This window comes from Poromitra crassiceps (assembly GCF_964638095.1).
Source record: "Poromitra crassiceps genome assembly, chromosome: 13".
NCBI classification, from domain to species: domain Eukaryota; kingdom Metazoa; phylum Chordata; class Actinopteri; order Beryciformes; family Melamphaidae; genus Poromitra; species Poromitra crassiceps.
The window spans coordinates 13,111,878-13,127,291 of NC_139644.1; the positions used below are offsets into that span (position 1 = coordinate 13,111,878).

At 46.1% G+C, this 15,414-nt stretch overlaps 2 protein-coding genes across 3 annotated transcripts in view; both read left to right on the forward strand.

Moving 5' to 3' along the window:
- The window catches only part of gaa (alpha glucosidase), a 30,076-nt gene extending 27,861 nt beyond the window's left edge, over positions 1–2,215 (forward strand). For both annotated transcript variants that reach the window (XM_083649800.1, XM_083649801.1), the window contains 4 exons: positions 144–242; positions 742–906; positions 1,050–1,202; positions 1,444–2,215. In XM_083649800.1, the coding sequence (XP_083505926.1) occupies positions 144–242; positions 742–906; positions 1,050–1,202; positions 1,444–1,509 (483 nt within the window). In that variant the 3' untranslated portion in view covers positions 1,510–2,215. The remainder of the gene's footprint in view (positions 1–143; positions 243–741; positions 907–1,049; positions 1,203–1,443) is intronic.
- A 1,870-nt stretch (positions 2,216–4,085) lies between these two features.
- The window catches only part of tbc1d16 (TBC1 domain family, member 16), a 48,840-nt gene continuing 37,511 nt past the window's right edge, over positions 4,086–15,414 (forward strand). The window contains exons 1-2 of the mRNA XM_083648678.1: positions 4,086–4,220; positions 11,301–11,513. Coding sequence (XP_083504804.1) covers positions 11,333–11,513 — 181 coding nt within the window. The 5' untranslated portion in view covers positions 4,086–4,220; positions 11,301–11,332. The remainder of the gene's footprint in view (positions 4,221–11,300; positions 11,514–15,414) is intronic.

The window sequence follows — 15,414 nt, forward strand, 5'->3', positions numbered from 1 at the left end:
AACATAAGGGTTTTCAGACTGACAGTTAGTTTGACCAATGACCGCTCATAAATGCCGTGGCGATCTGATCACCATAGTACCCTCTTTCATTAGTCGTTTTGGTCCTTTTTGGTGTGTGTCTATCTGTGATTTGCCGTCCCCAGGGTCAGCCTTTCTACAGTAAGGGCCAGTACCTGCTCCTGCCAGCCCCTCTGGACACCATCAACGTCCACGTGAGGGAAGGTCACATTATCCCTCGACAGGTGGGTGTCTGCTCTGGAGAGGGTCCCAGCATGCAGCTGGGTTTGCTGGCTTTTAGCACTCACCGTATTGTGTTTGCTTCAATGGGAGATGAGGTGGAGCAGATAAATGCAATAAAATATAATGGCAAAAGTGAAAATATTTGAAGATGGAACAATTCTTACTTCTGATTAGTTCAATCACATTTGAAGGCGGCGTAAAATAAACAGCCAGCAAATATTACAAAGGATCATTTTGAAATAAATCTTGGGTTTAACTGCTTAACAGTTATGCACTATGTGGTTCTGGTTCTGTTCCTTGGGCGATAGTTATTATTTATTGTTGGTTAGTTTTTTCAGTTTTTTCAGTATTTAGCAACCACTTTAACTACTGTTCAAGAACTATATTCCTTCTTGGAAGAATACAATTGAATTATTATTATATATCATGAAAAAGATTGATTCATTAAGACCAATTTGCATAATTTATTTTGTTTTCTTCAATACCCTTTTGGTTGTGTAGGAGCCAGCCTTGACAACCACAGCCTCACGTGGAAACCCTTTCTACCTGACGGTGGCGCTGTCTGCAGGGGGCTGGGCCTGGGGAGACTTGTTCTGGGATGACGGGGACAGTCTGGACCCCTTCGAGACGGGAAACTACTGCTACGTCATCTTCATCGCTGGACAGGTAGGGAACAGACGAGTGACCTCTGTGTGCTTTTCAAAAGCTGATGACATTATGGCTTTGTTCGTTAATCAATTTGACCACCGAGTGCAAACACTGCTTTACCAAATGATGCAAAAAATAAAATCACATGTTCTCTACTTCAGTCCCAGGTGGTGAGTGACCCTCTCAGGCTGACTGGGGCGCTGGATGGCCTGGTGCTAGGGGGGCTACAGGTGTTCGGGGTGCCCTCCCCGCCCCGCTATGTATGGGCCAATGGGGAGAAAGTCAGGGATTTCACCTACCGGACTGACACCAAGGTGACTTCTGGCTGACTCAGCACTGCTTCCTTTAGTGTTCGTCTCCTGAGACATGATAATGATGTTATCCGATAGATCGTGTCATTCCAACTGTATACCTAATTGTCCTGTCTGCCCTTCCCCCTCCCTTTGTAGTAATGCTGGTGGTTTTGTGTGTCTCCCTCCCCTACTTGTATATCAGGTCTATCTGTCTGAAAATCCTAGTCCCAGTCTGACACTATACGTCTGTCTCTCCCTACAGGCGTTGACAGTGACTGGTCTGGCTCTGCCCATGTCAGCGGTCTTCACAGTCCAATGGACTCTGTGATCCACGGGACCTCATTACCCAGGGGCCTTAGGGAATCCTTGCATTCTGTACTTCCCCTGAAAAGACCCGCTGCATTAACATGGCACTATCCTGGACTGGCATCAATCGTTTCACCCAGAACATCCAATAGTGCAATGTGCAACTTACATTTTTGCTCCAAAGTGGCAAGAGTGGATATTAACATTTGGACATTTTGTAATATGTATTTAATAATGTGATGACTGGGAAGCCATCATCTTGATGTAGCTGGTTCTCTTACTCAGGACTATCTGCTGTTAATTGCTGCACTGACTTGATCATGCCATTGAATTTTAATGAATGTGATAACTGCCGCTCTGTATCTGCAATCGATGATCAGGTTCCAAACCTCGCCTCGTTCCCTCCGCTCCTCCACTCTTGCAGGCGGCCTGGCTCCTCCATGCCTACGTGGGCTCAAACGTCACTCATCCTGGTCACGACTCTTCTCATCCCCGCCGGCACCACGATGGTGGAACAAGCTCCCACCTTTTGTCAGAACGGCCAAATCCTTCTTCCGGCAGAGAGTAAAAACACACCTCTTCAGGCTACACCTGGGCCCTTCTTGAACTAACTGCTCAGCAACTTATTCCTTCAACTGTCCTTCAACAAATGCGACTTATCCAGTTGATTGCACCACTGTTGACAAAATGTAATATTGTAAATCGCTTTAGATTAAAGCATCTGCTAAATGACCCAATGTAATGTAATTATTATATATATATATATATATATATATATATATATATATATATATATATATATATATATATATGCAGTATATATAATGTATATGCAAACATGTTTTTTATGTATTCACTGTTCAAATGGGTTGTCAGTAAAAGTGATGAAAAGAAATGTATGCCCTATTTGTCTACAACAATTGTTACAAATATAAAAGGGATTTCCGCACACTTGAATCTGTACAGATTTCACATTACAACAATTGTAACATGCTGAGCGCTCCAGTGTCATAAGGGAATTTAATGTAGGAGTGTGAATATGCTGACTATTAATGTGCAGTATGTACTGCATATAAATATGAATATAAATAATTGTAAATATTAATCACGTGAGGAGCTATTGTCACAAGTCAAAATCAAAGTAACATTCAAATTTAGAATCAAACAAATACATGTTAAATTCCTGCGTTTATTGGCGCACTGTAGGCAATTTACTGGACGTTATTGTCGGGTTTGTTTTGGTAAGGGGAGAGATTATTCGTTTCCCGGCCTTCTCCATGAAAAGAAATCCCACAGGTAAAGGGCGAAGCCCACAGCGCTCTCTCTGTGTCCCGTGAAGAGATGCTCTGACTCCAGCTCTGGTCCTGATGATGAACCAACTGCATTCAAGCTTTTGCTAACGACCTCTAAAACGTCACGTGTTATGACGAAAAAGGGTCAGCTTTTTATCGTAGCCGGATGATGACTTTGGTGGTTCTTTTCAGGTAGACGTTTTAGATATTGAGACGATTCATTATTTCTCTTTTCCATTTAAAGTAAAATTCCCTGTTCATGTGGTGGAAAGCCTTTTTTTGTAGTGGAAAGGGCTTCACCATCCCGGAAGCAGCGGGATTTGGGGAGTTTGGCTGGCCTCTTCATCAAGCTAGACAGGCCTATGGCCAAAGTACGTTCTTTACTATGGCTGGAAGTAAGGCGAATTTCCCTTCCAAAATAAAATCTTCACTATCTCACCAAAAGTCCTTTACAGCGCATGTTCATCAACCGAGCTTTTATTTTGGGAGTTACGACCGGAAGTCTTAGTTTTTTCTTCTGGTGGGCTTGACAGTAACGCCGGGTTCACACACACGCCTAGAGCGACGCTTAAAGCAACGCCTAAGCAACGCCTAAAATTTAGGCATCCTTGTTAACAGATGAGAGCGTTCACACATACCGCTGCCACGCTGTGCTGAAGCCACGTTCGCGCTGTGCCTACGCTGCGCTGCATTTATCGTTTAGGCGTCTGTTCTATTTTTCAGCTCTAGGCGCGCTGAACTGTCAAGCTGGCTGTTGTTTCTGGTGGACTTGGGCCATATTTTCTACCGAGTTTGCCCAAAAGTGAGGGTGGAGCACGAATTAACGAGTGCATAGTAGGAAAGCTGTCCTTCATGTGTTCCTCTATTAACGTTTTTTCTATCAGATGTATATATACCCCCCCTGTCTCAATGCATATATCACTCATGGTGTTGATGACTCATAGTCACATGATTACCCGAGGGAAGGGCCAAGAAATAGACAGACATCCTCACTTGCACATTACAATAAAAAAGAGGACTCACCCATGCTATAAATCAGATCTGAAAAGTGTAAAAAAACCGCTGCTCATGTGTTCAGCGTAGCGCAGAGCGTGGCGTCCTGTGTGAACGAAAATAGGCGCCAGGCGTGCATGAAGCAATGCCTATATGCGTAGGCGTCGATTAAAGCGTATGCGCAAGGCGTGCGCAAAGCGTGTGTGTGAACCGGCCGTAAGTGGGTCTGCAAAACGGCAGCAGCAGTCAGACGTGTGGTGTCACTGTCGGACCGCAAGGATACAAACAAGGCAAGGCTACACCGCTACTTCATAATAACTGGGCTAAACCCAGGAGAAAAGGAGCTCCATACGGCCGCTAGCTGCACGCTGCACCACCCCTGCCTCCCCGACCTGACGACATGGATGTCCGACACGGGCTGTAGCAGGCTTCTTCGGCGGGACTGAAGGTGAGAGAGCTCATGCGTTTTTCTACATGGGCGATATGCATAAACTAGGCTACTGTTGGCCCATTCATTTATTTGCCCCGCACGGACAGGTGTACGCCAACGGTCAAAACAAACATAGCGTTATCTGCAGCCCGGGTGGTGTTTTTTCCAAGGCGCTGCTAAAACAAACTTTCAAGTTGCCCTGGGCCAGGCAGCAGTGCGGAATGTGACAGGGAATGAATTGCAGCCATGGTTTAGCCAGCGAAACTAAAATATTTATGTTGAAGACGGTACAGAGAGAGGTTATATAACCCCCCTACTCGGACCGAAAACCCCCGATAGCAAATGTCATGAGTGAGGAGGGCCTGTGGGGTTGATGGTGCTGCGGTGGTCCCATCTTCCCCTCTCCTCTCCTGGCTGTCGGGCGGTGGATGATGCTGGCTGCTTGGCTGTCAGATGACAGATGCAGTGGAGCTCCTGCTGCCCGTCACCGCGGCACGCCTCTTCCAGCCAGGCTACAAGCGTTTCAACTCAACTGACTCACCTTCTTATCTCCTTTGTAGAGTCGACAAGGTTGAAGAAGAATGATCAAGCACTTTTTTCTCTCCCCCCCTGAAAATATAACATATTTTTGTTTGTATGTAACGGTCATTGTTTGCCTTATCACTGGACAACTGGAGCTCATATTTTACCCACCTGTTACTTCACTACATCACTTGATGATGGGATATATTTGCATGTAGTACCTTCTTTTGATATGTCTAATCCACCCCTTCATACCCCTTCATAGACGTATTTAAATGTTATGGCACGAAGTGGTGGGTTACTTTAGGACAGGGATTCTCATACCTTTTCATATCAAGGAGCCTTCATTTAATCCATATTTGGGCCACGGACCCAGGGGTGTCATGCAAGCCAAAATTCTGAGGGGGTGGCAAAGGTCACCGGCTAAAAAATGTCAGCGGTGACCTAAGGTCTGAATAGATCTGCAATGATTCAATCAATCTGTGCAGATAAAGTGTGCTGAATCCACTCACGATTGATTGATTGATTTATCTATCAATTGGTCCATTTAGCTATTTCTAAAATGTTGGCCATTTGAAGCCCGATTTAGAGGAATATCGAATTGTAAATTAACATTCGGATTAGACTGTTGTGTGATGTCGTTATTCTGGTTTAACCATCAATATTTTTGCTCCTTTTCTCATTAGGGTAAATAAATACTGTATATTTATTTAGAGATAAACATTCGGCTGCGACCAAAGGTCCCCCGGCTAAAAAAAGTCAGTGGCGACCTAACATCTGAATAGATCTGCAATGATTAAATCAGTCTGCCCAGATAGTGTGCTGAATCCACTCATGATTGATTGATTTATCTATCAATCGGTCCATTTAGCTATTTCTAAAATGTTGGCCATTTGAAGCCAGATTTAGAGGAATATCTCACTTTAAATTAACATTTGGATTAGACTGTTGTGATGTCATTATTCAGTTTTAACCATCGATATTTTGCTCCTTTTCTCTTTAGGCTAAATACTCTATATTCTGGTCAATTATTTGTGCTTTTATGGTTATATTAGCTTAGTCACTCACTTCTACACTAGCTTATACACTGCTGCCACTTTTCTGGAATATAGCTAAATCTTGCTTCACCCAAAATGTTATTCACATAAAAAGACTATATCCACAATGAGAATTAATTTATAAACCTTGACCTGGAGACATCAAATGGAAGTCAGTGTTTTGCTAACTACAGTATAACATGTGATAGTGGTGGTAAAAACTAACAGCTCACTGCCATAACAGCTCTGGCTAACATTACAATGCTAACTTTAGCTGCATGGTAGGTAACAAGTAGCCAACTAACTTGCTATGCAAACTATGCCTATAATAACTAACATTTCATTTTCACATGTTTGAAAAGGGGATTGATGCTCTACTAGTAATGACTGCCCCCCCCCATCCCCCCAAAAAAATCTGAGGGGGGTTTCAATGGGCACGACGCTTCTGCTCGGACCCCATGTGATGAGATTTTGCTTGTCTGACCCAAATCTGAGAATATATTTTATTGTCAGCTTAGATATGATTTTGTCCAGAATTCCATGACTATCTGTAGTGTAGGTGGAGAGATAACAGAGAAACTAGTATCATCAACACAATCATTCTTCTACATTCTGTAATTGCGTTGGCTTCTTGTAAATTAAATCATATCTGGGAAGTTGATCAATTCATCGATTTGCTGGGGGCCGGACCCACACTGGAACCCCCTCAAGGACCTCTGGTGGTCCCCGGACCCCACGTCGAGAACCACCGAATGGGTTTCATCAGCTACTCATGTGGCCCCTTACACATCCTCACATGAGGCCAGAGCTTCTCCAACTCCCTCCGCAGACACACCGCCACTGACTCATTCATAAAGTCACATTCATAACAACACACAGCCGCTGGGGAGTCCACACGAAGATCATTTTTCAAGCTTTCTTTGTAGCCCGGCTCCTTTCTGCTGCCTCGGGGCTCTATAGTCTCTACAGTGCGGATGAAAAGGGGAGTTCAGTATAGGCTCCTCTATTCAGATGTCAGCGTGACAACTTAATGAATGTGGCCCAGAGGTGAACCCAGCTCCCCTAAGAAGCTGAGACCTTCCAACCTTCGTTCTGCCTTTGCTTTATTCATAGCAGAAAAAGGATGATGAGTTAGGTTCAAGATCGTATTAAAAGTTCTTTGGCAGGCGATCTGTTAAAAAAAGTTTGTTAAATATTGTGAACTTGAAGTGTTCACAGTGTGTCCGTCCACACAGCGGGACTAGCTTGAGTTTAGGATGGCTGTTGTTGGGATGGGTCCGAAGTGTCCGAGTCATTTGAGACCGCGGCGTTAGGTCAGAGAGGTGTGTGTGAACACACACTGAGGTGTTGACAGCATCAAAGATGGAGGGAGTGAGAGATATTAAGTTGTGTATCAGCCGCCGCCGGGCTCCTCCCACCCTGGACCCGTCCTATCAAACCGACCCGCTAGCTCTCCTGTAATCACACACACAGACCAAAATAACCACCGGCCTGGAACACAGCACGGAAACATATTACTGCTGTTATCAGCCACTGAAAACAGCTGTGTGTCATGACCCAACTTATCATTATGCGCATGAATTATGGTCAGGTAGGTAGGGTAGTGTGTGTGTGTGTGTGTGTGTGTGTGTGTGTGTGTGTGTGTGTGTGTGTGTGTGTGTGTGTGTGTGTGTGTGTGTGTGTGTGTGTGTGTGTGTGCGTGCGTGCGTGCGTGCGTGCGTGCGTGCGTGCGTGCGTGCGTTAGAGATGGAACGATATAACGAAAATTTCATATCACGATTATAGTGACCAAAATTATCACAGTTATCAGTATTATCACTATTGTTAAAAATGTGCTGAAAATTTTCAAAAAGTACTAAGACACTCACAGAAATCATTTCACCAAGTTTTATATTGAAAACTCAGACCCAAAAAGGATTGATACACTGACTGAAATGTGTTTCTCCAAGGCTGTGCGGCGTCTGCATCAACTTTGGTTGATGATGGACAGTATTTACCATGTTTTTCAAAGCACTGTAATCATGGTAACACTGTAATCACGGTACCACGGTTTTAATGATAATGAAAATTTTAAACGGTACGGCTATCGTAAGGAATCTTATCACGGTTATCATTCAAACCGGTTATCGTTACATCCCTAGTGTTAGTGTGTGCGCGCGCGCAAGAGAGCATGTTTGTGTGTGTGTGTTTGAAGCTTGGAGTGTGTTTGACACTGAATACCCAGCATGACATTTACTAGTGGGTTAGCCTAGTGCTGTTTTAGACAGTGAGCATGCAAATAGCCGCGTAGCAGCTCATATTCACAGAAGTGATGCAGTGGCTTGCTGGATATAAGTAGGAACTCGGAATTGACAAGCGCAAACTTGGTCGACAACAGCAGCAAACAGCGTCCCTTTTTACAGCTTTTACCGACCGATTCTGGTGCAATTCCTGGACCAAAAGGGACACTCCACGCTTGTTTTAGTCTAAAGTAGGCAAAGTGATGGTTCAAGTCAGACTCTCTCCCTCTGGGTCATGCCTGGATTCCATGGCAGAGCAGACTTCCTGTCTGGGACCTGGCATCAGGAAGCAGGGTGCCTGCTTAATCAGGCGGAGGTAAACACGGCCTCTGGGGGAAAAGGAGGGAACATTCCTCAGATGGAGCTGATGATGACACAGCCCGGGCGTTTGGCAAAGACACAGATGAGGTTCCACTCTCACAATATGAGCTGGGCCCAAAGACACAGACGAGGTTCCACTCTCACAATATGAGCTGGGCCCAAAGACACAGACGAGGTTCCACTCTCACAATATGAGCTGGGCCCAAAGACACAGACGAGGTTCCACTCTCACATATGAGCTGGGCCCAAAGACACAGACGAGGTTCCACTCTCACAATATGAGCTGGGCCCAAAGACACAGACGAGGTTCCACTCTCACAATATGAGCTGGGCCCAAAGACACAGACGAGGTTCCACTCTCACAATATGAGCTGGGCCCAAAGACACAGACGAGGTTCCACTCTCACAATATGAGCTGGGCCCAAAGACACAGACGAGGTTCCACTCTCACAATATGAGCTGGGCCCAAAGACACAGACGAGGTTCCACTGTCACAATATGAGCTGGGCCCAAAGACACAGACGAGGTTCCACTCTCACAATATGAGCTGGGCCCAAAGACACAGACGAGGTTCCACTCTCACAATATGAGCTGGGCCCAAAGACACAGACGAGGTTCCACTCTCTCACATATGAGCTGGGCCCAAAGACACAGACGAGGTTCCACTCTCACAATATGAGCTGGGCCCAAAGACACAGACGAGGTTCCACTCTCTCACATATGATCTGGGCCCAAAGACACAGACGAGGTTCCACTCTCACAATATGAGCTGGGCCCAAAGACACAGACGAGGTTCCACTCTCACAATATGAGCTGGGCCCAAAGACACAGACGAGGTTCCACTCTCTCACATATGAGCTGGGCCCAAAGACACAGACGAGGTTCCACTCTCACAATATGAGCTGGGCCCAAAGACACAGACGAGGTTCCACTCTCTCACATATGAGCTGGGCCCAAAGATACAGACGAGGTTCCACTCTCACAATATGAGCTGGGCCCAAAGACACAGACGAGGTTCCACTCTCACAATATGAGCTGGGCCCAAAGACACAGACGAGGTTCCACTCTCACAATATGAGCTGGGCCCAAAGACACAGACGAGGTTCCACTCTCACAATATGAGCTGGGCCCAAAGACACAGACGAGGTTCCACTCTCACAATATGAGCTGGGCCCAAAGACACAGACGAGGTTCCACTCTCACAATATGAGCTGGGCCCAAAGACACAGACGAGGTTCCACTCTCTCACATATGAGCTGGGCCCAAAGACACAGACGAGGTTCCACTCTCACAATATGAGCTGGGCCCAAAGACACAGACGAGGTTCCACTCTCACAATATGAGCTGGGCCCAAAGACACAGACGAGGTTCCACTCTCTCACATATGAGCTGGGCCCAAAGACACAGACGAGGTTCCACTCTCTCACATATGAGCTGGGCCCAAAGACACAGACGAGGTTCCACTCTCACAATATGAGCTGGGCCCAATGACACAGACGAGGTTCCACTCTCACATATGAGCTGGGCCCAAAGACACAGACGAGGTTCCACTCTCTCACATATGAGCTGGGCCCAAAGACACAGACGAGGTTCCACTCTCACAATATGAGCTGGGCCCAATGACACAGACGAGGTTCCACTCTCACATATGAGCTGGGCCCAAAGACACAGTACAGATGTGAAAGCTTTATGTGAGAGAGAATTATTAGGGGGAAAACAAACATAATTTTTAGGGCTCAGCGATATGGACGAAAAATCATATCTCAGTATTTGTAGGTTGAAGGGTGATACACAATATATCTCTGTGTTTTTTAAAGTGCTCTAAATGTTCAGTTAGTCACAACAATAGTGGGTTGTAAGTCAAAGCCACATGTGAGAGGGCTGGGCTATGGACAAAATCGAATATCACAATATCTTTGACCAAATACCTCAATATCGATATTGCAACAATATTATAGGTATTACTATTAGCTCTTTCACAAAATATTTACACATATTCTTGATAAATAATCATCAGTAATGTGGAAATAATGACTAAATAGGTGCACTGCAGGCAATCAATAGAACAGCTAGAACAGTCTGGTAAGTGCAGAAAATTACATTACTTTTTCTGTAATGCAGCCTTTAAAACCAGGAAAACACAACACTTTGGCCACATCCCAATATGACAATATGCCGTCCCATATCCCAATATGCAAAATGTAAGACAATATCTAGTCCCATATCACAATATCAATAGAATAGTGATATATTGCCCAGCCCTATTATAACTGGTACACTACTGTATATACAGATTTTCACTAAGGCTTTTAGACATTAATTGCTTTTGGTGTCCTTTGGTTGGTAGCACCACGACATGTTGAGCTCATGTCAGTGTTGATGTTGGTGACGTCTGTTAACAAACTAACTTGGGATCTCACACAGTTGCAGTGGACTGTGTTTGCACACGACCTTGTCTGTGTGTATTGTTGACATAAGGTGGGACACATGAGGTTACACTACACTACTGTATCCGGGCTGTGTGTGTACATGTGTACGTGTGTGTGTGTGTGTGTGTGTGTGTGTGTGTGTGTGTGTGTGTGTGTGTGTGTGTGTCTGTGTGTGTCTGTGTGTGTCTGTGTGTGTGCGTGTGCGTGTGTGTGTGTGTGTGTGTACGCTGAGCAGGTGAGTGGGGATTCTGGGCTTGCCCTCTGCAGTAAGGACACTGCAGTAAATAGAAGCACACACGTGATAGTGTAGGTAAGGTAAAGGTCTGGATCAGCACAGGCCCGGCCCACACAGCAGAACTGTGTCACGCTGTCCTCGAGAAAAAAGTGATCTCTCACTCTCACACTCCCCTTTCTCTCTGCCCTTATCGCTCACTCCCTCTTCCTCTCCTACTCCCCTCCACCTCCCTCTCTCCACTCCCCCCCCCTCCCCCCCTCCACCCCGCCCCCCAGAGGATGGGCCCAGTGTCCCGGCGCCTGAGGAGATGTCTCTGGGTCGGCTCCTGCGGCGCGCCTCCTCCAAGGCCTCCGACCTCCTGACCTTTAACCCCGGGGCGGGCGGCTCGTCGGCGCGTTCGGGCCTGGACGGCGAGATCATCTTCTCCAAGAACAATGTGTGCGTGCATCCCGCCGAGCCCCTGCCCGGCCTGGCGGAGCACCACCCAGGTGAGGCGCACGCGCTCCTACCTGCTCCTGAACTCATCGGAACGCAGGGCGAACAGCAACGACTTAAGCTTAATTTATACTTCTTAGAAAGGTGGTCGCAGACGAAGCATAAATTGGGCTTTAGTTTCCACAAGTGTTGAAACAAAGTGTTGGTTTTTCTCTGTGGTATGAATACAGCTGCTGAGAGGGACATTTCAGGCCAGCAGGCACAGCTGTCCCTGAGAGTCCAGAAATAGGGAGACTTTCAAAGCCAATGCAGGGGGTGTGGGGGGTTGTCCACCAGAACATTCAGAGACCTTATTCCCTGCATTCTGGTGACTTTTTTAAGCGGTGCATTCACTTCTATAAATGACAATGGGCTCTATCTTCCCAAAAGCGCTAGTTTAGCGTTTGCGCTCGTTTAACGCCGTGCGCAATGCAAATTGGGGGCGGACACAAGCGCATGCCTGTGATAATTGTACTGGGCATTGGCTGCCACATGCCAAAGCAGGCGTTTCAGCGCTAAAATGTGGTGATAGATGGCATTATGCTATCGTCAGCAGCGCGCAGTTACTTTGCGCTAAGAGCTTTGAAAAGGACCTCTTACGCGCAGATACCTCTCTGCGCTAGGTTGCGCACCCATAATCTCCGTGCAGCGCCAGCGCAGTGCAAGTAAAATTCCTTTTGGATATGTCATTACGCATAGCCTTGTCATGCCAGGACATCAAATGATGCTGCTAAAATTGGGTATTTAGCAGATAATTCAGTGAGGCAATCAACTATAACTCACTGAGAAACTTTTATCACATTGCAAAGAGGGAAATGAATTGAGAAAACTTGTTGGACAATGGACATAGGCTATTTACCTTCATAACCACCCGGAGGTTCGTTGGCACCACAGACGATCTGTCAATAAGCTCTCTCTGTCCTCGCACGAGTGAGTACACTCTATTACGCATGGAGAGAATTACAGCATATTGTCAGACGGGAATCTGATTGGTTTTGATTAGGGATGCACGATATATCGGCAATCATATCGGTATCGGCAGATGTTAGTCATTTTTTAACATATCGGCATCGGTCGGATGTTGCAATGTTAATATCGGTTATCGGTATGACCCAAAATCGTCACATTGAGAGGAAACAATGCAGTAAATGTATGATCTATGGGCTTTTCCAAATGTTTTGGAAATAAAGAAATGATTACTTTTTCAAATTCAGTGTTTACATGTGTTTTTCAGTACGTACAAAATGTTATTCTTTTTTATAGAGATCATATCGACATCGGTAAATATCGGTTATCGACCATAACAGCAATGTTAATATCGGTTATCGGTATCGGCCAAGATTTTCATATCGGTGCATCGCTAGTTTTGATTGACGTAATGCCCAGCCTTGCCTAGCCACGCCTGTGAATAATTCTGGTAGTTAAGACCGCCCAAATCCCGTTTGCGCAGGCATTTTGGGGCGCAGATGATTTTGGCACGGCTCTAATTTGCGCTTGCGACACGTGCCGTGAACCTTTCCGCATCCCGGCCGAGAATTGCATCCCCAACATATTTCGGGGCTGTTTTAACTTAGAAATCAGGGAGGTCACGTCTACCAGACAATTATATCACTTTTAAACAGTTACATGTCTGTATAAATCATTGCAAGTATGCTCCCGTGAGGTGGGGATGCTTTTTTTAATGCTGGGCGGGGGAGCAAAACTCGGCAGAACACCTGGTGGACGGCGCAAGGCAGAGTGCTATCTTCCCTGCCTTAAGGCACGCACAAACAGCTGAGCAATCGCTATTAGGGGATAGCGCCTGTCGGAAGATAGAGCCCTATGTGTTTGAGCAAGGGATGTGTGCACCGAGATGTGTGCACCAAGATGTGTGGATGAGATTTAGCCTATAGGCCACTCCCCCCAGCTCACCGGTCGGCACAGACAGAGATACAGACGTAGAGAGAGAGAGAGAGAGAGAGAGAGAGAGAGAGGGAGTGTATCGTCTCGAGGATGATAAGGCTTCAAAGCCGGTAAAACGCACACATGCACACACCCACGCATCTACACACACACACACACACATACACCTGCGCACACGCACAGTTTAAGAAACGTCTGGAAATTAATGGAGAGTTAATTTCCTCATTGGTGAGACTATCGAGAGAGTGGCTCGAAACACTCGCGTGCACACACTCAGGTCGGACCTGTAAACCTGCACCATTTACTTTAACACCTGGGCGTGATTTGTATGTGTAAAATAACCAAAATATAGTAGTAAATAATAGCAATTTGTTTCTCATGCATTTCCATCAACCCCCCGTGCTCCACACAGAAATCACCTCGACAAACCTTGGAGAGCGAAAATCCTTTAAAACTGTCTGAAAAGTCAGTTCGTCCTCGCTCGCACATCAACTGACAGTTTTAGGCATATTTCCGAGCTCTCCATGTCTTTTTTTCGTGCTGTATATATACACATTTGGCTCTAACCATCCCTGTAATAATAATGTAACGGCACAGAGCAGATTTGGATGTATTTTGTTGACTGTTTGGAGACAGCGCTGATAGCATACGGCCTAGATGAGATGGCTTACTATCTCTAATAAATATTGTATGAGGATTTTGAAATTTGATCAAAACATGGGATCAAATTGGGAGAAATGACACCATGGGAGGAGAACACCGGGAGAACTGCACAATATAAGTCACAGGAGGATTGGCCTGTAAGGTGTAAATACTATAGACTGATCAGGCCTCAGAGCTCAGTGAGGATGAGGGTGGAGGGAGGTTACTGTTGAACCTTCTGCAGGTGCCATAGACCTACACAGTGGATCACCCACAGATGTGTGATGGGGGGTGGCCTCTTCATCACCCACATGACATAACATTCTCGCTCACCCGGTTTTCCCCAAACGTCCAGGCTAGGTGCTCACCCAAAACACCACAAGGGCTAGTGACATCAGAGCCTGTGTATTGGTAAAATGGCCAGATGTTGAACAAGATGTGTGACTTATCTGATGACTGTATAAATGGCTGATCTTCAAGAATATAAATAATGGGGCCTCCGGGTAGTGTAGTGGTAGATTCCCTGCCTACCAACACGAGGGTCGCAGGTTCGCGGCCCCTTGTTACGTCCGGCTTGGTCGGGCGTCCATACAGACATGAGTGGCCGTGTCTGCGGGTGGGAAGCTGAATTATGGGCATGTGTGTGTCCTGGTCTCTGCACTAGCGCCTCCTCTGGTCAGTCGGGGCACCTGTTGATACTATGTCTTGCCGGTGAAACTCCTCGCTGTCAGGTGAAAAGAAGTGGCTGGTAACGGAGGTAACACGGGGCACGAACTTGCGACCCCCTACCCTGGCGCCCCAAATATTTTTGTTTTGTTTTTGTTTTTTTTTACTATGAAACTCCTATCCACCTTATTTCTAGCTGCCATGATGCCTTATGTGAAATATGGGAGCTTCTTCCGGTGTCATCTTCCCAGCCCCCTCCCCCCGTTACGTTGCTGACACGGACACAACATAGCCCGTCTGCATCTGTAAACAATGATGTTTCAAAGCTGCAGGCAAAGGGAGCCAATCACGCCCAGCTTGGCCAAAAATATCCATTCCCGAGTTGTTCAAAGAGCAACAGGTTAGCAGATGCGATAGATAACATTATTACATTCCCTCAAATAAGTCATCAAACAAGTTATTTATTTTTGTGACAAGCAACTTTTTTTTTCAGCGTCGGAGTTTGACGAGGAAATGCCCTGAGTACGAGCATCATGCTGCCAACAAGTAACGTTCACAACCAGCTGCAACACTCACGTTCAGTCACGTTCTAGACGGGACCTTGTACCCATCATCCTTTTACAGCAGGGCATTCAAAAATAAGGTGGATAAGGAAGAAGGCCAACGAGGAAGTTGGAGAAAGTGTGGTCAGCTTGTCTGGACCTG